Source organism: Mirounga leonina, unplaced genomic scaffold, assembly GCF_011800145.1.
Source record: "Mirounga leonina isolate KUSES-001 unplaced genomic scaffold, KU_Mleo_1.0 Mir_91, whole genome shotgun sequence".
NCBI lineage: Eukaryota > Metazoa > Chordata > Mammalia > Carnivora > Phocidae > Mirounga > Mirounga leonina.
The window spans coordinates 7,302,283-7,324,217 of NW_023270839.1; the positions used below are offsets into that span (position 1 = coordinate 7,302,283).

Here is a 21,935-nt window from a genome sequence, read left to right on the forward strand (position 1 = left end):
TTTATCCTGCTCAGTGTTTTCTAATCTTTCTAAGTTTCAGGCTTGGTTTGGTTTCTGTCATTAATTTTGGGAAATTCTCAGCCATTATTATGTCAAGTATTTATTCTCCTTTATCTCTTTCTTGTACTTCTGGCATTCCCATTATGCATGTGTTACAACTTCTGAAATTGTCCCACAGTTCTTGGATATTCTGTTCCATTTCTTTCTTTCTTTTTTAAGATTTTATTTATTTATTTGTCAGAGAAAGAGAGCACAAGCAGGGGGAGTGGCAGGCAGAGGGAGAACCAGGCTCCCCACTGAGCAAGGAGCCCGATTCAGGACTTGACCCCAGGACTCTGGGATCATGACCTGAGCCTAAGGCAGACGCTTAACTGACTGAGGGCCCAGGTGTCCCAGTTCCATTTCTTTTCATTCCTTTTTCTCTTTGTATTTTATTTATTTATTTTTTAAAGATTTTATTTATTTATTCATGAGAGACAGAGAGAGAGAGGCAGAGGGAGAAGCAGGCTCCCTGTGGAGCAGGGAGCCCGACGCGGGACTCGATCCCAGGACCCTGGGATCATGACCTGAGCCGAAGGCAGACGCCCAACCATCTGAGCCACCCAGGCGCCCCCTTTTTCTCTTTGTATTTTAGTTTAAGAAGCTTCTATTGACATTTCTGCAAGCTCACTGATTTCTTTTGTCAGACTCAGGAATCTACCTCGTGGCATCTGTTCTGACAAAATCATTCAAAAAGAAAAAGGTGTAAATATCTATATGTATTTACATGTATATATGTATACATATATATTTGTTTGCAGACATTCTAAGTTTGAAAAACTACAGAGGGGGTTGGAGAATGACTGTAAATAGGTATGGGGTTTCTTTTTGGGGTGATGAAATGTTCTAAAATTAAAGGTGATGGTTATACAACTCCAAATACATTAAAAACTACTGAATTATACACTATTAAAGGGTGAATCTTGTAATATATGAATTATATCTCAATAAAGATGTTACAGAAAATATACACAATCTAAATATCCAACAAGTAAATTTTCATATTCTAACTCAAATAGCAAAAAATAGCCCCAGAGCTTCATGTATTGATATAGCTTCCTTTATAAGCCAAGCACAATTCTGAACATTTATATGTATTAATTCAGTGGTTTTCCAAGTGTTATCCTCAAACCAGTAACATCAGGTATGCAAATTTGGGCACCCCACCTAATCTATGGAACTGGAATCTCTGAGGCCACTCCCTAAGAAACTGTTTCAACAAGCCTTCCATGTGAGTCTGCAGCATGGCCAAGTTTGAATTATCACTGAATTTATTTAATCCTCACAGCAAACCCATAAGATTGGCAACAATATTATTGTCCCCATTTTCCAGATATTAGTGGAATATCTGCAGTCATAAAATGACAAAATCTAAGATGGTAGAAATATGGAATACTTATTGATAGAACATAAGTTTATGTACATATTGTATGTACACACAGCATCTATAAAGAAGAATCTCTCTCTCTCTCACACACACACACACATAAATATTTACATCTTTTTCTTTTTGAATGATTTTGTCAGAACAGATGCCAAGAGATAGATTCCTGAGTCAATAATTATGAGTACTTTTATGTATACTATGATGATTTATTTTATATGTAAACCTGACTGAGTCACTAGGTGCCCAGATATTTGGTTAAATATTATTTCTGGCTATGTCTGTGAGGGTATTTCCAGGTGAGATTAACATTTGAATCAGTAGACTGAGTAAAGTAGGTTGACCTCCACAAGCTTCTACTTGGAAAGAAGTAGAGAAATAAGAATAGTTAATGTGATTCGGTAGGAAACCTTGGGTGTCATTTTTGTACTCAGAGAGTTTCAACAAAGTTTTGTTTTCATGTTTCAGAAGCAGCCCTGTTGAATCGGAAGGTACTTTTACAGAAGAGACTTTTTTTTTTTTGTAAATACAGAAAGCTCGTTTAATTCACTTCACAAAAGCATGTATCTTTTCTGCAATTAATATTTAGAGACCAACTGAATTCACACTAACACCAACCGTAAATAGAGGGATACTTAACTGCAAGAGCTAAAAAAACGCTACTCAACAAAGTTGTAATGGCAACCAACACACCATTAAAGACATGGAGTCCCAAACATGGCTAAGTGTGGGCACAGGATGGGTCACGGGGGTGACCAACTGCATCTCACAACACCACATCATGGATAGGGTAGGGTGGGGGGAGGGGGCCTGGAGGGACCTGTTGATATGTTAACTGTGATGCATAAAGCTGAATTTTGCAACGGCACAGAAGATACAAATCTTCACCCCTTCAGGGGCTTTATCTGTCCTGGTAGTTCATGCTGCAGTCTGCACCATGTGATGACTGGTAGGAGTGAGGAGGGCCTGAGCTGTGCCTAGAAGGGCAGAGAGGAAGAGTCTCAACCAAGTCAGGAAGGTAGGAAAGCCCAGCTTGGGGTGAGGGAGCTGTTGGTAGGCCTGTCCAACGGAGGTGGGAGGCTGTGAAGGGATAAGAAGGCACAAGCTGTGACCAGTTTATGAATTGTTTTCAAATGTCAACCAGAGGAGCCTAGGCATTGTCTCAGAGAAAACATGGAGCCCTGGAAGTTTCTATAAATGACAGATATGTAAGAAATGCATACTTCTTTAGAAAATTGAGTCTGCCAACCATTTGGTGAAATGAGCAGCTCGAAGACTAGTCAAGGTGCTCTTGCAATTATGCAGGTATGAAAAGGGGCCCAGCTGAACAGGTAGATAGATTATAAGGAGCTGAGAATTACTGGATAGGGTCCACTGAGATGGGGTAGATCCTGGAGAATGTTGTCATTGTGGATGCTGGAAGGAAGTCCAGACCGGCCCAGCAGCTGATAAAAGGAGTTCATCTGTGAAACAGAGTCAGGAAAATGTTCTAACAAGAGGGCCCTAGAACAGGTTTGGAAAGTCAAGCGACTCGTGGTAAGAACAGATAACCACTCACGTAGCATTTGCTGTTTGTTGGGAGCTGTGCCTATAACTTCTTTTTTTTCCTTCGCTTTCTTGAGGTGTAGTTGACAAATAAAAATTGTATGTATTTAAGATGTACTATGTGATGTATTGATAGATGTATACATTGTGAAATGATTACCACAATCAAGCTAATTAATAAATCTATCACCTCATATAGTTAACCTTTTTCTTTTTGGTGGGGGGTGGTGAGAACAATAAAGATGTACTCTCTTAACAAATTTCAAGTACTTAATACACTACTGTTCACTATAGGCACTGTGATATATATCAGAACACCAGAACTTATACATCATGCATAGCTGATATTTTGTACCCTTTGAACAACATTCCCCCCACCCCCCCAGCTGTTGGTAAGCACCACTCTACTCTGTTTCTAAGAATTGGACCTTTTAGATTCCACATACAAGTGAAATCATGCAGTATTTGTCTTTTCGTGACTTATTTCACTTAGTTTTTGTGACTTTGTGACTTATTTCACTTTTTGTGACTTATTTCACTTATTTCACTTATTTTACCAGTTCCATCCATGTTGTCACAATAACAAGATTTCCTTCTTTATAAAGACTGAATAATATTCCTTGTGTGTGGAATCAGATTTTCTTTACCCATTCATCCATTGACGGACACTTAGGTTGTTTCCATGGATTGACACTTGTAAATAATGCTGCAATGAACATGGGGGTGCAGATATTTCTTTGAGATGGTGATTTCATCCTCTTTGGATATATACTCAAAAGTGGGATTGCTGGGTCATGTGATAGTTCTAGTTTTAATTTTTTTAGGAACCTCCATGCTATTTTCCATGATGGCTGTAACCAATTTTTAAAATAACTCCATAAACATGATCCTTAAGGCAAGTATATGGGGTAGATATTACCATCCACATTTTACAGTAAAGCTGAGGTTTAATGCTGAGATTCAAAGCAAGGTCTTCCTCGTTCCAAAGTCTGTGCTCTTTCCTCTAGATTAGTGCTTGTCAAACAATAATGGGCATTAAGTCACGGAGGGGGGTTGTCTTGTTAAAATGCAGATTGTTTCAGTAGGCCTGGGTTGGGTCTGAGATTCTACAGTTCCAACAAACTCCCACTGATGCAGATGCATCAGTCCATGGATCACACTTTGAGTCACAAGATTTTGCATGATACTTGTTTTTGTTTTTTTTTCTCAGAGTGGTTAAGTAACTCACCCAAGTCACACAGCTGGTCCTAGTAGAGCCAGGGCTTTTGAACACAGGTCTATTTGGTTACAAAATTATGCTCTTAGATATTAAGATAAGCTGTCTCCCTTTATTAGCAGGAGACAGGGCCCCCAGCTTCCAGTCTGGGGCTTAAAGGAAAAATCTAATCCCTGAGTAGATGGGAGTCAGCAAAACTAAGAGGGTCCCCATGCCAGGGCCTCTGGCAGAGGGAACACGACCAGGGCTCAGTTACCAGACTGGGGCACAGTGTGGAGCCCAAGAACAAGGTAGAAGCTAAGTTTCTGGAACTACTGCACAGGGGCAAGGACAACTGGATGCTGAGACTCCCAAGTCTGGCCAGAGCTCATTCTATGCCTCCTGCATTGGGGCTGATCAGGGACAGGACTGACCCTGCAGGTATGACAAGGTATAGCAGAGGAGAAAATGGACACAAGACTGTGAGCCAGGTTACCCTTCATACCTTCCTCCCCAGGATCCTTGGCACTCCCCAGGGAGGCTAGGCCTTCCTAAGGCTCACCCATATCCTTGGGGGCTATAGACCCCATTCCCTGCACTCTCATTTCCCACCCTCCATTGTCTTGATTTCAAGACTTCCTCCCACCTCAGTCCTCCATGTGCACACTCCCTGTTGGCACGACAGGATGGTTCCATATTTCAGGTGCTTATCCTATCGACCTTGCTCTGTCAGGACCCATAAAAACCGTCTTTTTTTTCCTCTTTCTTCCTTTTTTTCCATTCATTTTTCTTCCCTTTGATTGGCCAGGGCATAAGGTAGGTCCCTGGGAAGTCAGAAAGCAGAGGCCCTAGTAATGACTCAGTTTGGCGGCCGCAGTAGGGTGTGGGGGGCCCATGGGAGCAGCACAGAGCAGGGTGAGAGTAGAGAGCAGGGTATTTCAGATGCTTCTGGGCTTATGCTTTTGCATCAGGAAAGCCGCCATCCATGCTACCCCAGCTGTCGGCTCAAGGGCTTGATTAGAGTCATCAACTATATTAGGCTCTTGGACAGAACTTCTGTTGACTTTTGGCTAAAGGCCGGCTCAGAAGTTCCACAACAAAGGACAGGTACAAATGTGAGCTAAAGGATAAGTTATAGAGCCCGAAAAAGAAAAATGACCAGATAAAATTTTGAGTGTGAAAAATGAGACATTTCAGGATTGGCTTTGCCAAAGAAATGATGAGACATTATCACGCCAATGTCAGTGTCGTGAAAATAAAGTCTTGTACACAGATACAGATAATAGCTTCTGCTACATACTAGGATAATTTCCCATGACCTGAGAAGCCACCATGTACCTACTATCACTTCTGCCCCCAAGCAGAGTCTCTCTGTCCAAGTGCCCCCCTCTCCTAAGAGGATGATGTTCAAGGGGCAAAGAAGAGCCAAGGCAGAAAGCGGGGTGTGTTGGCATCCTCTTAGATATCATTTATCAGCCTCCTTGAGTCATTTTAAAATTCATTTTTGTTCATTTTTGAGAGCTAATTATAGGTTAGCCTCTGGAGACTCTGGTAATCATGCAAATGCAAGTTACTTGAAGAGAGACCCTGGAATCATTCATGGCTTGAGAAGCCTCCAAAAACTCCAAACATTTAATTTTTGTATATCCCAGTTAAAAAAAAAAATCTCAATGTATATTTTGTCCATACACATAAAAGGGTCCGGATGGATACCCTCTAACTACTAACCGTGGTCACCTTTGTGGAATGGGACTGTGAATGGTGGAAGGGGCTTAGCTTCTTTTGCCTTATAGAAGATTCATTGTTTGAATGTTCAAAGTCATGAGCATTACTTTTATAACTGGGGACAAAGGAGAGAAGGAAGAAAGAGACTTGAAAGAGAGAAGAATATACAGAAAGGCAACAAAAATACAGAGAGAGGGAGAGAGAGAAAGAAGGGAAAAAGGGAAAGAGAGAGAGAGAAAAGGAAGGAAGAGGGGCTCCCTCCACCCTCACCCTGAATAAGATCCAGGGAATCTCATCTATGTCCTTTATCCTGCAGGAGCAATTGGAGCCCTCAGAGGAACAGAGAACAGCAGCTGTCCACCTTCTTTGGTGTATTATTCATCATGTATTTATTTTATTTCAATTTGTCAGAGTTGAAAGGGCTCAAGATAAAAATATACATAATAATTTTTGGTCATTTAAAATATTAAACAATGAATAGCATCTAGGGAGACTAGGGGCAAGAGGCAGGGAAGGGGAGGGGAGGGAAACACGTAAAAGGAACATATTGAGCAAGAAAGAAACAGCAGGTTCAAGTAAATAGCAACACATACCAGTCTGCTTAAAAACCCCAGGAGGCCACTACTCCTTATTTAAGCTGTGAAAGCTTGTTCGCTAGAGGCTGGGCCAGAAAGGTAAACCTAGAAGACTTGGTCTCCCTTTTTCCTTCAGAATGCCCACAGCATTGGCCAGTGGCTGTGGGCGTGGTTGCTCAAGATCCAACCCTTTGTCCAAGACCCACCTGGAGCTTACCTTCCAGAGAAGCCTCCCCTCATTGCCCTCTGCCCTGCGTTCAGTGACAGCACATCTGCATTCCTGTATTTACGCCCTCAATTTTTCAGTGGTTTTGCATACGTTAACTGTTGTCACTCTGGACCTGTGATCACGTTGGCCGCGCGTGTTCATCGATCTGAAAACTCTCGGAGGACAAGGAGGCCTCTGACCTGGCTCTTTGCCCCTTTCAGGTGCCTCGTCCACAGAGAGTGTGCAGTGACCTTCCCATCCCTTCCCACCACCTCTCCATGCTCTTCTGCAGTGACATTGCCAGGAGCCAGAAGGACCATTGTTAGCAGATGACCACGCAGGCACGGCTGTCTAATTCTAGCCAAGGGCATGGGGGAAAGGACAGAACCCAGGGACCTGTGGCCTCTTCTCTGAGAGGACACAGGGCTAATAATAGGAGGGGAGATTAGGGAGGGATTTGAACTGCATTGTTATCTCACAGGAATGGCCTCTGAGAGCCTTTTTTCCAAGCTCTTCCAAGAGCGTCACCACCCCCTCCTCTGCCCTGTGTCTCCGAAGGAGTGCTCACTGTCTTTCATCACTTCTTTCTCTCCTCTTTCCATCTGCTCTTCTCTGTTAACCCCCATCCATTCCTTCCCCACCCTATCCGTCCAGCCCCCGTCCTCTCTAGCCCATCCTCAGTCCTCATCCCTTTTCTGTCTCCTGCACCTATGTTCCCTACTTCTCTGCCTTGATCTGCTTCCTTCCACCACTCCCACAAGTCCTTCACACCGATTCTTCTTGCCCACTTCTGTGTCCCTTCTGGGGTCCCCACCTCCTCTCCTCCTCCCAGGCTCCCCACTGTCTTCAGCTTCAGGCACCAGACTTGTTTTCTAAGCTGGTGGCCTTTGTCACCCGTTTCCTGACACATGTGAACCAGTTTCTCCTTCTCCTGCCTCTATGCCCTTGCTATGCCCTCCCTCAAAGCTCAGCTGGACAGGCACAGGTAACAGAGATTGGGGTGGGCTGACAGCCTCTACTCTCCTAACAACTAGAAATCACCACCACCAGGCACCAAGCATTGGGACACCTCTGAGAACAAGACTCGGGGCATGCAGGCCATAGGAGACACCTCCTTGAGCCCAGCCACAGCTATTCTTAGGAACCCAGTACCACAAAAGGGCCTTTTGCTTTGTTTCACACCACCCCCATGGAGCTGCTCTTGGCAGCCACGCTGTAATCTTAGAGACAGGGGGCCCAGGCACGGAGAGGCCAGGCTGGACACTGTGCCCCCTGCCCTGATTGAGACTCTGACCTTGGGGCAAGGTCACCTCCCCCCACGACACACAACCACATAGCTCTGCCACTCTCTGCATTCTTGGCCTATTCACTCCACAGCTGAACCTCAGCTCTACCAGCCCCTCCTCCCTCTCCTCCACAGGACCTCCTGGCCTGCCGCTCTCACTCAGGCTCCCAAAGGACCCTTTTCTGGCTCTTTCCCACTCCCAACAAACCAACTAGCTCACCATCTTACTCCTGTCCCCGCCTCCTTTCCTGCTCAGAACGGTTCAGGCTATTTTGATCTAGTAAATCCAAAGCCCTTTGATAAAAGCCCTTCGTTTCCTGCTGCCGGTGGGGAAGCTAAGATCCCAGCTCTGGTGTTTTCAGGGTGGAAGAACCTGACCAGCTCTCAGTCTTTAGTCTGGTCCGTGGCTCCAAGGTGATCAGGCAGTCAGGCTTCCCACTGCCGCTGAAAAACTCCATTGGGAGAATACAGCAACCAGCTCCCCGGGCTCCCCCTTCGTTCCACACCAGACCCAGGGAAGTCACTTACCACCTGCTCCCCAGGGCTGGAAGGACCGCGTAATGTGTGTATCTCTTTGTGTTCTTAATCAGTTTCTAATGGTTGTGTGGACTTTGGGGCATGTGCAGCAAAGGGCTGGAAGTAAACCCAGGCTCACACAGCCCGCAGCAGGAATGCTGCACAGAAGGGTCAGCCTTCCACCCTACATCCTGCTGCAAGAGACCAGCAGCCATCCCCTGGCTGGGTTATGGGCTGGGGCAGGTGGAGGCACCTGCGCGGTCAAAGCAGCAACATCATCTTTCCAGGTAAAATAAAACTACTGAGGCATTAGCAAGCAGAAGAAGCCCAGCCACGGGCACTACTCTGTATCACTCTCTAGGGTGACTCCCCGCCCTCCGGCCCTACTTTGTCCTCATACCCTGGACCACCGGCAGCCAAGACCTTTCTCAGGCGAGTTGGTGAGGGCCAGAGGAGGACTGCGTGGCTTCCCCAAGCTCTACTCTGAGCTCCCAGGAAGTGTATCTGGACATGAGGAGGAGTTGGCTGAGCTTTTCGCTTGCAAGCCTGCCTTATGGTGGTGGGTACCCCAACTCTCCAGGTATTCCCAAACCACCGCTCAGGCTTCCAGAGAGAGAGGCAGGAATAGGAAAGCAGAACCAGAAAATGCAGTAAGGGAATGGGGGACAAAATCAGGGCATCTCTTATCACCCCCTCTTCATGAGTTCGGGATTGCCCGATCTTAAAAACACGACAAACCGTGTTACTTGACCCTCTTCCCTTCTAGCTGGTGTCTAATCTCTTTTACTTCACTGCCAAGCTCCTCAAATGCACGGTGGCCACCCACTGCCTCCCATGCCTGGCCGCTCATCCTTTTCCTAATACCTCCCTGCAGCCTGGCTCTGCCCTGTGACTCTACAGAAGGTCCTTGCTCCAACGTCACCCAAGTTCCTCCTCTCTGTCTCCCCGCCACTCAGTCTTTCTTTGGCATCTGACACTGTGGCCACCTGCTCCTCTTGAAACACTTCTTCTGGTTTCTAGGAAACTGCCCTTTTCCGTGCTCCTTGGCTCTCGGGTCACCTTCCCCCTTCTCTGTGAGCTTCTCTTCCTTCTCCCGTCTTTGCACCACGAGTATCTCCTGGGGCTTTTTCTCTTGTCTCCAACCTCATGGCTTTTTCCATTCCCTTTCCCGCCCTGACCAAGGCAGTAGGTCTCAGGCACCCGTCCTGCCCCCCAGTCCCACCATTCCAACTTCTTACAGGGATACAAAATATCCTCCGTCAGCTGTCCCACTGTTACCTCCAACGCCCTACACCAAACACTTTGTCCTTCCTCCTGTCTGCCGAAGAGTTTGTCCCCCTTGCTGCTACCCCCATCCTTGCCGACATGGTGCAGTCATGAGCCTGCCTTCCTCATTTCCTGTGTCCAGTCTCTCAGCAAGGCATTTCTTTCTTCCTTAGAAACCCCTCCAGCCTTGCCCCTTCCTCTTCACATCTGCTGGCCCTGCCCTCCCCCCGACCTGGATTGCTACTCCTCTGGGTCTCCCTGTCTCCAGCCTCTTCTCCCTCAAAGCACCCAATGATTCCCTCCGCTTGGCCCCTCCAATTCTACTGTCATAATGTCGCAGTGACTGCCCCTGGTTTAGAGCTTTAGTCATTTTTCATTGCCTCCAGGATATTGTCCATTTTGCTGGTCTGGGAAACATGGCAGTCTCAGAGCAAGAAACTTGGGTTTTAATCCTAGTGCCACACTTGCCGCTTGACCTTCAGCAAACATCTTGACCTCTCTGAATCCTGTTGCTCAACCATAAGATGCAATTTAGTTGGCAAGCAAGTGTACGATAACATGTATAAAATGCCAGGCTTTGTGCCTGCATAGGGAGGCATTCCACACACAAACAGCCGTCTCCCCTCTTCTACAGTGTGGCCCCACCTGAAGCTCCAGACTCCCCAGAGTCTGACCAGGGATATGTCGCCTGAGTCTTCATGACTTCACCATGCCGTTTGCCTGCCATGCTTTTGGTCATGCTATGATTCTTAGCCACATCCCCATTCCCAGTGCTTCTCAAAGGCCTACGCTCCCTTCAAGCCCCAGTTTCAGGCCCCCACCTAGAAAGCTTTGATGGTTCCAACCCACACTGAACAAGAGCTTCTCTGCCCTTAAGTTGTTCTGGATCTGGGCCACACCGTGTAGCCCTGAACCATTCTCCCTTGATTTCCAATATGTTACCTGTGGTTTCCCGAGCTGATGGCAATGCCTGTGGGTCAGACGCCATGTATCCTTCTGTAGTCACCACAGAACTGGGCACGCAGCAAGGCATCTGATTAAGTGACTGGCTGGGACCAGCTGGGGGGAAAGAAGGATGAGTTAGGCTGGAAGCTGGGAGGGAGGCACTCCTGGCAAGTTCACGAACACCAGTGCCCTGTCTTCAGACTGGCTGTAGACAGCAGCTCAGACTCTGTGTCTTAGGCATGTGAGGAGATGTGCACCTACACACGCATGTATGTGAACACATGTGTAGGTGTGCATGCTGTGTGCATTCACCTGCATTTATAGTTGGGGGGAGAGGTGGAGAGGTAGGTGATGGGCCAGAGAGGCCTGCTTAAGGAAGTGAGGCCTCTGACAGAAAGAATGAAGTAGAGGATCCCTTCTCCCCTTGGGGAAGTGGGCAGGAGATTATCAGCCTGTTGGCTCCTCACTGAGCAATTACCACCTGCTCCTTGTAAATCGCATAGGCTGTCCATACCTTGGGCTGATCCAGGCCTGGCGGCTACTGCCCCACAGATGCCCATGAGCAGAGCAGAGGACTTTGGGTGGAGGAGCAGGGCTTATGCTGGGTCCCCAGCTGGGGCCCAGCAGAGAGACAGCAGTGTAGGGCTCCAGCTCTAGACACCAAAGTATCCAGCAGGCAACTCCAGGATGCTGTTTCTCAGTTTACCCAATTATTTCACATCACAATACCCTGGCCATTCTCCTTCCAGAAGTTTCTAGCCCCCCGGTATCCTAAGTCTGGCTCCAGCTCAGTGGTGATTAGGACTGCTGAAGGAACCCAGGTCAGCCCCATCACTGAGGGCCTCAATTTAACCTGCCACCCCTCCACAACCCAGCTCCCGGATCCTAGAGCCAGCCCAGCTCCACCGGGCAGTTCCACCCAGGATCCCTAAGATCCTCAGCCAGGACACACACAAAACAATCTGGCTGACAGTTGTCTCGAATGGCCAAGCAGCCTCCCCCTGGGGGCCTCTGTTCCCATCAGATGTCCTTGGCTGATACCACCACCGAGCCTGGGTGACTCCTGGTGGGCCTCGCATATTGGCCTGCCGTGAGGGCAAGTCCATGGGCAACAGTCAGGGACGGCTGCCTGTCCTGGCTTCAAGGCTAGACTGCAGGCCTGGACTGAGCCTAGGACAGTTTGAACACTTGGCCTCCTGGTCATGGTGTTCCCAAGGGCAGTCCCGACCTGGACGGAAGAGGCCACGGGATTGCTGGATCGCTGATCCACCCTGGCCTGGACGATCCTTGCACTGAGTGGCCTTAATGAGGCTGCAAAAGATGCAAAAAAGCAAAGAGCCCCCGGGCCAGGTAACCAGTCCTACCACCCGCAGTCAGGTCTGTGTTCCTCAGAGTAAAAGCTGCCATTTCATGAGGACCCACTGTGTGTCTGGGGCTGTGCTGGGTCTTTTACCTGTGCAAACCACGATGGACTTAATAGTCCTGGAATGGAAATGTGACGATCCCCATGTGACTGATGATAAAACTGACTCAGAGAGGTTCTGTGACTGACACTGAACACACAGCTGGGAACTGGCGGGGACGGGCTTCAAACTGGATCTTTGTGACTGACACGGAAGCTCACCAGGCTGCTCCTTGCAAGCCCTCTGAGGCCTCCGGCCTTGGATCTAGACTGGCTATGCCCCCCAAGCCTCCTTTTTAGTGAATTGTACCCCTACAAACACTCCCTAGAGGCCAGACCCACCTTCCCAAAGACCCCAACCTAAACTGAGCCAGCCCCAGCCCAGCCCTCTCCCCTCTTTCCTTTCCAGCTGCCCACTGTCGATCAGAAAGCAGAGACTGGAGTGGAGAGTGGGGGCAGGGTGTGGAGGGGTACAAAAGATTTTGGAGCGAGCAGGAAGACAAAAGAATGACAAGAAGCAACAGCTGTTTGTAAAGGGAAACCTGAGACAGGCTCAAAGCCCAGGCCCTAATCCCAGGCTCGTGTGGAGCCAGGGTAGGGGTCCCCCCAAGGTCAGGGATTCTAGGGCTGGGCAGAGAGGAGCACTCAGCCCCACCGCAGGGTGGGCCCCTTCTCCCATGTGCTCAAACAACTCATGCCTCATTCCTTTCCCTGGGCCAAGCCCCCTGCCTTTTCCTCCCCCTCTTTTGCTCCCCTTTCTGGGGTTTGGGGCTCCTTTCTGCATTCCCTCTTTCCATACCGAGGTCCACTCTAACTTGCTCTAGCGCACCCCCTCCTTCCCCATTCCTGGTAGTAATTTTAGCAACTTTTTCTCTGAACTCCTGCTGGCATGTCACAGCAAATGGTCCCTGTTTGGGCCTGACACTTGATCAGGGTGGTGACAGAGCCCAGACAAAGCAGGCACCATGCCGGGGAGGGGAGGGCAGGGCAGGGCAGGGGAGACAGATCACCTTCCTTTCTCTCCAGACCTTATTTGGTCTACCTTGGTGAAGTTGCCCTCCCCCCAGCCCCTCTTTATTTATAGCATTTTGCTCTGCTCTCCTTTGTCTTGTCTGCTCTCACTCTGCAGTACACGCCGCACTATCCCCACCCACCCCCACATGGTGGGGCCCCGGCCCCTCACTCTCCCCACCAGGAATGTGCTTGCCAGCAAAGGCCCTGGCCGTAAGCTGAGGCCCAGATCCCACTTCTACAAACAGTTGCATAGAGCTGTCAGGAGGAAGGGTCTTTATTTTGGTCCCTCTTAGGTCCTATTGACTAGAACAATGCCACATTAGTAGGAGCTCAATAAATACTTGCGGAATGAAGGGATCAGCAAAGCTGCTTGGTCTCAGACAGTCGCTAGTGGAAGGAAGAGAATCCTGACAGAGCCACAAGCAGGTGCCGGAGGGCTGGGGAGTGAGTGGGGGTCTTTAAGGATGTCAGACCCTCCAGTCTGTCTCCAGATCCTAGGGATATGAGGCAGAGAACTTGGCAGCAGGGAGGTAAGATCCAGCCTGCAGTGGAGTGTTAGAGCGCATAATGCTGTAACACCAATAGGTCAGCGCCCCCGAAACCCAGAAGAAGGAAACCAAGTTCAATGGATCTCCTAAATGTAGACAAGGTTTTCCAACTCCACGGCCAAGGAGGCTGGCCCTTGGTGAAGACATGGACTGTGAAAGGGCTTGGCATCCTCTGCATCTCAGTCACCTGCATCTGCACCACCCGAGCCCTGGGAAATCAGGCAGGGGTGGTGGCTTTGGGCTTGGGAAGCTGCAAGGGGAGGATAAAGAGAGGTTTTTGCCCTTTGTCACCAAACCCTGAGGTCTCTACCAGTGGGCTTAGTTCCTCAGCCGCTGAGAGGGCCTGGTCCAGACCCACAGAGTTTGTCCTGCCAGTCCTGTTAGCAGCAGCCCCTGTGGTTGGGGATCGACCCTCCACTTGCCTGCACCCTTCCCCCCACCCCACGGCTCTTCAAGGCCCCCAGACTGTGCTTGGGTTACCAAGCAGCCCCTCCCCACTGGGCCCCCACCTGATTTTGCCCTTCCCTGCTGTGCCTACCCCACCTTCAAAATGTACCTGTTCTGTCCCCTGCCCCCACCCAGCCTGCCGCTCTCCTTCCAAACTGACAGCTAATCAGATGGATTAATCCGCATGCGCTGGAGAGCTGTGCTCAGGAAGGAGGGGGATTTCAAAGCAAACCATGCAGTGGTTGCCTGGACACAGAGCCAGTGAAGCTTGCACACGAGGTAGCTAGAAGAGGGTGGCATTAGCTACATTCTGTGCTCACGGGGGGCTGAGCTCCAGCCCCCTTTCCTCATCTCCTTTGTGGCTGCTTCTAAGGCCTGCAGGAAAGGGGGACATTTTTCCTGTCCTTTTGCCCCACTTGCCGAAACACTAGTCTCCCTGGGTCTGGAGAGAGACCACTTCACAGAACACAAGAGGATCGGTGGGCCAGGCAGCAGCTGTCTTCATTAGGGGTCTCCTAAGTCCGAGCAGCTGTATATCTATGCCTCCAAGAGTGTCTGGCTCTGGGCTAGAGCATTCAGTACCTGAAGGCTGAGCTAGGAAAATGAGTCAGGCAGGGGGCTCCACTAGGACCATCAGGCGGCAGCTGGGTCTGCCCTCTGAGCACAGCGGGTCTTTGCCTCCTTGGACTTCCAGCCCTCCCTCCACACGCTGGCCTCTATCCCCCATCTGCTCAGCTCCCCCCACCGCCTTGAATCTTGCTGCCCTGCCTAGCTGCATGACCTTACAGAAGGCACTTCCCCTCTCCATAAAATGAAGGACTAACGAATAGCCTGCCTGGCTCTGAGGTTCTGTGACCTCGACACACTGCCTGGCAGGTCCAAGGAAATCAGTGCCCAAGCCAGAGTCCCCATCTCTAAGCTCCCTGGTTGTTCTTGCCACTTGGCTGGGAAACCTCTTTCCAGCTGCCCCAGTCTAGCCAACACCCGGGGAGCCATGTCCCCAGCTCTGCCTTACCCCTCTGCTGCTGACACTCACCCCCTCCTATCTCACAGTTGGATGTAGGACCCAGGCCAGGAAGCAGAGAGGACACTGCGCGTGGGGCTGGGCCAGCTCAGGGGGCAGGGGGCAGAGGGGCAGCTGTGTCAGAGGCCAGGAGAGCCCTGGGGGAGGGCCAGGCCCCGGCCTGCCTGAGGTCACGGTGGTCTGACCAGTCCCCTCTCCTGCCAGCTATGGAATGTGAAGCCTGGCCTGGGAGATATTTTGGCTGCACTTTGAGCCATCCCCGCCCCCTGGAACTCAGACCCTGCACACTCCATGCCATAACAATGACGACCACTTCCAATTGTTTCCTAGCTGGGGGGGGGGGGGGGGGGGCCCCGTTGGGGGAAGGGGGGGGGAGCCGGGGGGAAATGCTTCTAGTGACAACAGCCCTTTCTAAATCCGGCTAGGGACTGGGTGCAGGTGGGGGTGGGGGCGCCTGCTGCCTGATATATACAGCCCCTGACCAGGTCGAGCTCCACAGCTCTCCCCTGTGCTCTTTCCTGGCTGCTCTCAGGTAGGAGCGCCGAGCAGGAGGCCTTCCTCTGGGATAAGGGGGCCCCAGCTTTAGGAAGGGGCTCCTCTAGGAACAGCAAGCTGCATGCAGGGCTTCATGCAGAGTACGAGGTCTGATCATTGAGCACACAAGTGCAGGTCTAAACATGAGTGTGGGTGCCCTGCGAGTAGGGGGGCTCAGGTATTGGGGGTGTGTGTGTGAATGTCTATATCGGAGCATATGGGACCAGAATGCGTTATGCATTAGAGGTGTGTGTGTGTGTGTGTGTGTGTTTTGTGTACAAGCATGCACAGTCTCAATGCATGGTGAGGGGAGGGTGTGTACCTCACTGCCTAATTAAGATACAGAAATATCAAGCAGGAGACGTGTTTATGATCATGCCTGAGGATAGCTGGTCCATTTGAGGGGAGGGAGAAGAGGATGACAGAGAACAATGACTTAGCAAGTATATATGCTCAGCAGCTAGTTGTGTGGGGTCTGTCATGGGTAACTACCCATATCCATACATGCAGAGGTGCTTGTGTGCACATCCAGGAGTCCAGGCAGCTACAGAGTGTGTACACCCTGCAAAAGGAGCTCACAGGCACGTGGTGTGGCTGTTTCAGGTCTTCTGTTTTTTTAAGATTTATTTAGTTAGTTGAGAGAGAGAGCGAGCTTGAGCAGGAGGGGCCGAGGGAGAGGAAGAGGGAATCTCAAGCAGACTCTGCAACGAGCGCGGAGCCCCCCGCGGGGCTCAATCTCACGACCCCAAGATCATGACCTGAGCTGAAACCAAGAGTGGGACACTTAACCAACTGCACCACCCAGGCGGCCCTGTTCCAGGTCTTTGTATACTTGGGAATATACAGCGATCTGCGCTTATTTATACTGTACACATACTTAACGTGTGTGTCTGTTGCCAAGGCCTGATGGCACACTGGGAGGGATGTGTGTGGCAAGGTATAGGAAGGCAGCGTGTCTGTACGAGGCATGTGCATGAGCAGCGGACATGCGTGTTCGTCAGAGGACATGTGGAGGGCATTTGGCTGTGCGATGGGTGCGTCTGAGAGCCCACAGGGGTCTCCTCTCGGAGAGTGTCCACCAAGACTGACAATCAAATGGGGGCAGGATGGAATAGAACTGGCTTTGGAGTCATGAGACAGGGGTTCAAGGCCTGGCTCTGCCACTTGTTGTTATGTGTTCTTGGACGAGCAAGCCCCTTAACCTTGATGTCTTCATCTGTAGAACAGGGTGAGGATTGAGTAAGAGGGTGTGCATAAACGTGCTTTGGAGACTGTAAAGCACGGAACAAATGCGACCATTAACAGTTTCTCAGGTGGCTCCAGGTAGGCAAGTTTCCCTAGGTGAGTATAGGCAAGGGTAGGACCATCTCCCAGGTGGGAGGAGGAGGAACAGACATCAGGAAACTTTTAGAATTATTGCTCAGGAGAAAGAGCTACAGTGTTTGGAAAGCCAGACAGAGGACAGGACCAGAGAAGCTGGCCACCACTCCCCGCCCGCTTTTAGGCCTGGGGGAGGGGTGAGTGCCGAAGGGCAGAGCCAGGGAGCAGCGGGGAGGTGACCCTGACACAGCCTTCCCTCTTCCCAGGTCCCCTGCAGGCTCGAGCCCCTTTCATCTAGTAAACACATTCGAGAAGCCAAGGTAAGGAAAGCTGAAGATGGAGTGTGGGGGAATCCGGGAAGATTGGCCATGACAGCCCCAAAGCCAGGCTATGGGACTCTAGTTTCTGCCTTGCCTTGGGGAGTGTGTCTTGGCAACCAAGAGCCCCTTGCCTGTGACTATGACAGAGCCAGGGAGGGATAAGGATTAGAGATGGACGCAGTTAGCTTTCTGCTCCCAGAGAAGCCCAGGACACTCCTCTCTCCTCTAGGAGAGCCCCAGGCTGAACAAAAGTTAGCCTCCCCTTCTGACAGGCTTGCTAGGCTCTTCTCAGGTTGAAGGATCAGCTCAAGGAATAAGGGATGCATGGTGACCCGCCCCTGACTCACGAGGACAGTGCTAGGCTCTGGCACTCCCACTGAAGGAGAGAGAGCCCAGGGAAGGGAGTGGAGGGTGGGTGGATGGGAGGGCAGCTAGCATCTTCTACTCCCGCCCACTGCAGGCACAGCCATGGTGGATGCGGAGATGGCTGCGTTTGGGGCCGCCGCCCCCTTCCTGCGCAAGTCAGAGAAGGAGCGGCTGGAAGCCCAGACCCGACCTTTTGACCTCAAGAAAGATGTTTATGTGCCCGATGACAAAGAGGAGTTCGTCAAGGCCAAAATTTTGTCTCGAGAGGGTGGCAAAGTCACCGCTGAGACCGAGCATGGCAAGGTAGGTGGCAGGGTTGGCGTGAGAGGCCCTCCTGGACCCCCTCCCCCCATAGCTGGGGTACACAGAGAGGTTACCACCAGGACCCATCCCACACAGACCTGAGGACAGTCCGATTTCCCTTCTTCGGAGAAGGGATCCACACCGTCCAAACAGCCCTTCTCATTCCCAATATCCTGTCTGTCTTCTCTATGATCCCGGTCCTTCTCTCTTGAACACTGCTCTCCTAGAACTTGCCTGACTCTTTTCTGGGCAGAGGGAGGGCTGACAGTTCGGCCTGCATGGGGGCTCTTGCAGACGGTGACCGTGAAGGAGGACCAGGTGATGCAACAGAACCCGCCCAAGTTCGACAAGATCGAGGACATGGCCATGCTGACCTTCCTGCACGAGCCCGCCGTGCTCTACAACCTCAAGGAGCGCTACGCCTCTTGGATGATCTATGTGAGTGCGCCATCCAGGACACCCTCTGAGTCTAGTAGCTTCCTGGTTTCTGTTCTTTGTGTCCAGGCATTACTGCACGCTATCCCTGCCCCTGCATCCCCGGTTCAGTTCTAATACCCCCGAGGCTAGGATTACTCAGATTTAGTGCTTTCATAGATTTTTCTTTCTCTTCTTCCCCTCTTGGCATTGTTCTCTAACTCTGAAACCCACCATTCCTCCCTCTTCATCACTAGCAACTCAACCCTCCTTCTCTATCCTAGACCTACTCGGGCCTCTTCTGCGTCACCGTCAATCCCTACAAGTGGCTGCCGGTGTACAACGCAGAGGTGGTGGCCGCCTACCGGGGCAAGAAGAGGAGCGAGGCGCCGCCCCACATCTTCTCCATCTCCGACAACGCCTATCAGTACATGCTGACAGGTGACAGGCCTCCGCTGCAGGGTTTCCTCAGGAGCCGCATGGGAGGGAATGAGCAGTTGGTCTGGGCAACTGGGGGATGCCTGGAGAGAGGCCGGGAGGTGGGGCAGCAGGGGGTAGGTGGATGCCAGGCAAAAGCATCTTGTGTGGCTCCTGACTTTTCATCCCCACTTGCTCCCAACAGACAGAGAAAACCAGTCCATCCTGATCACGTGAGTGTAGCTCCTAACCCATTCCCTTCCAGAACCTCCCTGACCCCAGCCCCCATCATGGACCATAGCCCCCAAGCATGGACCCACAGTTCTCACTTCCCTCCACCTTCATGCCAGCTCCTCTTTCTTCTGTGACCTTTACTCATGCCTTTGCTTCCCCGCTTCCTTTCTGCTTTCCAACCCTCTTCGAGTTTTCCTCTCCCATTCCCTATGCTCACTCTCCTCCAACTCATCACTCACTTAACCATAAGCCCAGTATCACTGTGTCTTCATCCTGTCCTCATTTTCTTTCATCTTTACCTTCAGAAACCTTCCCCATTCTGCCACCCCTACCTATTCTTTTCCAAAATGGCCCAGGCCCATCTCCTCACATTGACCTTGCCTAGCTAAGACCAGGTTCCTTCTGCTTGAACCCAGCAGCTTCTTGTGGCATTCTTCCTAGTGCTCCCCCTGATCCCATGTGTGTTCAGGATGCACATTACCCGGCAGCTTCCTGCTTTGGGGCTCCCACTGTCAAGTAGGACCAGACGTTCTCTCCTGACTTGAGGCTTGTTCGTCTCAAGCAGTGTCTGTTCACTGCCTAATGAGGCCCTGACTGTCCCAACAGCGGGGAATCTGGGGCCGGGAAGACGGTCAACACCAAGAGGGTCATCCAGTACTTTGCTGTTATTGCCGCCATTGGGGATCGCAAGAAGGATCAGACTCCAGGCAAGGTAGGCTTGTTGTCCTCAATGGGCCTGCATTGCAAAAAGGGAGGGGTAGGCCTCTCACTCACCATCCTTCCTGACCTCTGCAGGGCACCCTGGAGGACCAGATCATCGAGGCCAACCCCGCCCTGGAGGCCTTCGGCAACGCCAAGACCGTACGGAATGACAACTCCTCCCGCTTCGTGAGTGGTCCCTGACCTTGGATTCGGGATTTGGGTTGGTGGAGGGATGGTATCAAATATGAGCCTTGCCTCAACTCATCACTGGTCTCCTCCATCTCCCCAGGGGAAATTCATTCGAATCCATTTTGGGGCAACTGGAAAGTTGGCATCTGCAGACATAGAGACCTGTGAGTGCCATGAATCTGCTAGAACTCGGCTTGAGCTCATCCTCATTCTATGTGATCATGATCCCAACCTCTCTCTTTTCTCTCTCTGTCTCTCCATCTATGTCTCTCTTTAGGCCTCTGCCTTTCAGTCTCTCTCTCTCTCTTTCTGTCTCTGTCTGTCTGTGTCTCTGGGTCTGTATATTCATCTCCCCCTCAGACTCCCTCTAGTCTTTCTCCACCTCTGTCTCTTCATGTCTGTATGTGAGTCTTTCTCTTCATCTCTCTCTTTTCCTCCGCCTTTTGCTTGCTACATATATCATTCATTTTCCTCTATTTCCTTGTACCTAAATCCCCAAATTTCTCTCTTTCTTCTCCCCTTACTGTTCACAGATCTTCTGGAAAAATCCAGAGTTATTTTCCAGTTGAGAGCAGAGAGAGATTATCACATTTTCTACCAAATCCTGTCTAACAAAAAGCCTGAGCTGCTGGGTGAGTCAGCTACCGAGACCAACTATCTCCATGGCAACCTGGTCCCCTCTGCTTGCGGCAGCTTGCTGGCATGCCCTGGGTTTATGGCACTGCTGGATTCAGTTCTGTGGGATGTGGGACCACATTAAGCCTTGTCATGTGTTTTCCTGCAAGCCCTGTGCTGTGGTAGGCAGCCCCAGTGAGAGCCAGAGGTTTGTGCCCTATCCTCACCACATCTTCTCCTCCCAGACATGCTGCTGATCACCAACAACCCCTACGATTATGCATTCATCTCCCAAGGAGAGACCACGGTGGCCTCCATTGATGATGCTGAGGAGCTCATGGCCACTGATGTAAGTGTGTGAGAACCTGGTTGAGAGGTGAGGGCACTGGCAGTTAGGGGTAAATGAGGCCAGTTCACCTGCTCAGGAGGAGAGCTGAGACACTGTCTATCTGTTATTCAAAGTGGTATGACCCTCCCCAAGGGCCAGAACATGCCCTATTACCAGGGTGTGTTGGAGAATGGGTATGTTGAGATGGGGTGGACAATATTTGGTGTTTGAGCAAACAGAAAGGGCTGAACACCATGGGACAGAGAAGCAGACAAGCCAAGAAGCAAGCATCACCAAGGGAAGGGGGGTGGGTCATGCAGTGGCCATGGGGTTGGGGCAAGTGAAGACTAGATATAGACAGGTATGGAAGGTTTAAGCAGGAAGCAAGTGTAGGGCCTAGAAGAGGGACAAAAGTAGAAAACATGAGTGGGTAACCAGAGCAGCTCCAGAAGACAGCTATGACCGCTGATGCCAGATCTGGGGCAGTATGCACACCGTCCTGCTCTTGTACTTCCCATCTTCGTTTTGGAGTTCCTCACTGGGTATGGGAGTCTCAGAAGCTACAGGGATTCAGGAGAGAAGTTCTCTCTCCAACTGAAGAGGGATCTCATTTACCTGCCATACTTCCTTTTCTGGGGTTCACCAATATGGGGTCTGCCTACAGAATGCCTTTGATGTGCTGGGCTTCACTTCAGAGGAGAAGAACTCCATGTACAAGCTGACGGGCGCCATCATGCACTTTGGAAACATGAAGTTCAAACAGAAGCAGCGAGAGGAGCAGGCTGAGCCAGATGGCACTGAAGGTGGGAGTTTGGGATGCTGGGTGACAGCTGTGGGCCATATCTGTAGAGGAATCATCCCTTTACCAACTTGGCTGCCTGCCCTCTCCTTCCAGAGGCTGACAAGTCTGCCTACCTCATGGGGCTGAACTCAGCTGACCTGCTCAAGGGGCTGTGCCACCCTCGGGTGAAAGTGGGCAACGAGTACGTCACCAAGGGGCAGAATGTCCAGCAGGTGGGTCATCTTCAGGAGATAAATGGGGAGGGGGCTGGCATGCGGCAGTGGGGGCTTTGGA

General features: G+C 50.7%; 1 protein-coding gene and 1 long non-coding RNA gene across 3 annotated transcripts in view; one reads left to right on the forward strand and one right to left on the reverse strand.

Moving 5' to 3' along the window:
• Positions 1 to 1,828: 1,828 nt before the first annotated feature.
• LOC118003002 lies at positions 1,829 to 13,706 on the reverse strand. Of its 2 annotated transcripts, none has more exons than XR_004677239.1 (3): positions 13,441 to 13,706; positions 10,681 to 10,797; positions 1,829 to 2,400 (listed from the first exon to the last, which is right to left on the reverse strand). It is a non-coding gene; the product is annotated as an uncharacterized LOC118003002 (long non-coding RNA). The 2 variants fall into 2 exon arrangements; XR_004677238.1 differs by having other exon boundaries at positions 1,829 to 2,503.
• Positions 13,707 to 15,599: 1,893 nt separating this feature from the next.
• Positions 15,600 to 21,935, forward strand: part of LOC118003495 (myosin-7-like) — a 29,649-nt gene continuing 23,313 nt past the window's right edge. Inside the window, exons 1-13 of the mRNA XM_034994566.1 lie at positions 15,600 to 15,650; positions 17,239 to 17,292; positions 17,753 to 17,961; positions 18,256 to 18,399; positions 18,660 to 18,816; positions 18,998 to 19,025; positions 19,633 to 19,738; positions 19,822 to 19,914; positions 20,018 to 20,081; positions 20,451 to 20,549; positions 20,778 to 20,881; positions 21,525 to 21,663; positions 21,756 to 21,874. Of these exons, the coding sequence (XP_034850457.1) occupies positions 17,761 to 17,961; positions 18,256 to 18,399; positions 18,660 to 18,816; positions 18,998 to 19,025; positions 19,633 to 19,738; positions 19,822 to 19,914; positions 20,018 to 20,081; positions 20,451 to 20,549; positions 20,778 to 20,881; positions 21,525 to 21,663; positions 21,756 to 21,874 (1,254 nt within the window). The 5' untranslated portion in view covers positions 15,600 to 15,650; positions 17,239 to 17,292; positions 17,753 to 17,760. The remainder of the gene's footprint in view (positions 15,651 to 17,238; positions 17,293 to 17,752; positions 17,962 to 18,255; positions 18,400 to 18,659; positions 18,817 to 18,997; positions 19,026 to 19,632; positions 19,739 to 19,821; positions 19,915 to 20,017; positions 20,082 to 20,450; positions 20,550 to 20,777; positions 20,882 to 21,524; positions 21,664 to 21,755; positions 21,875 to 21,935) is intronic.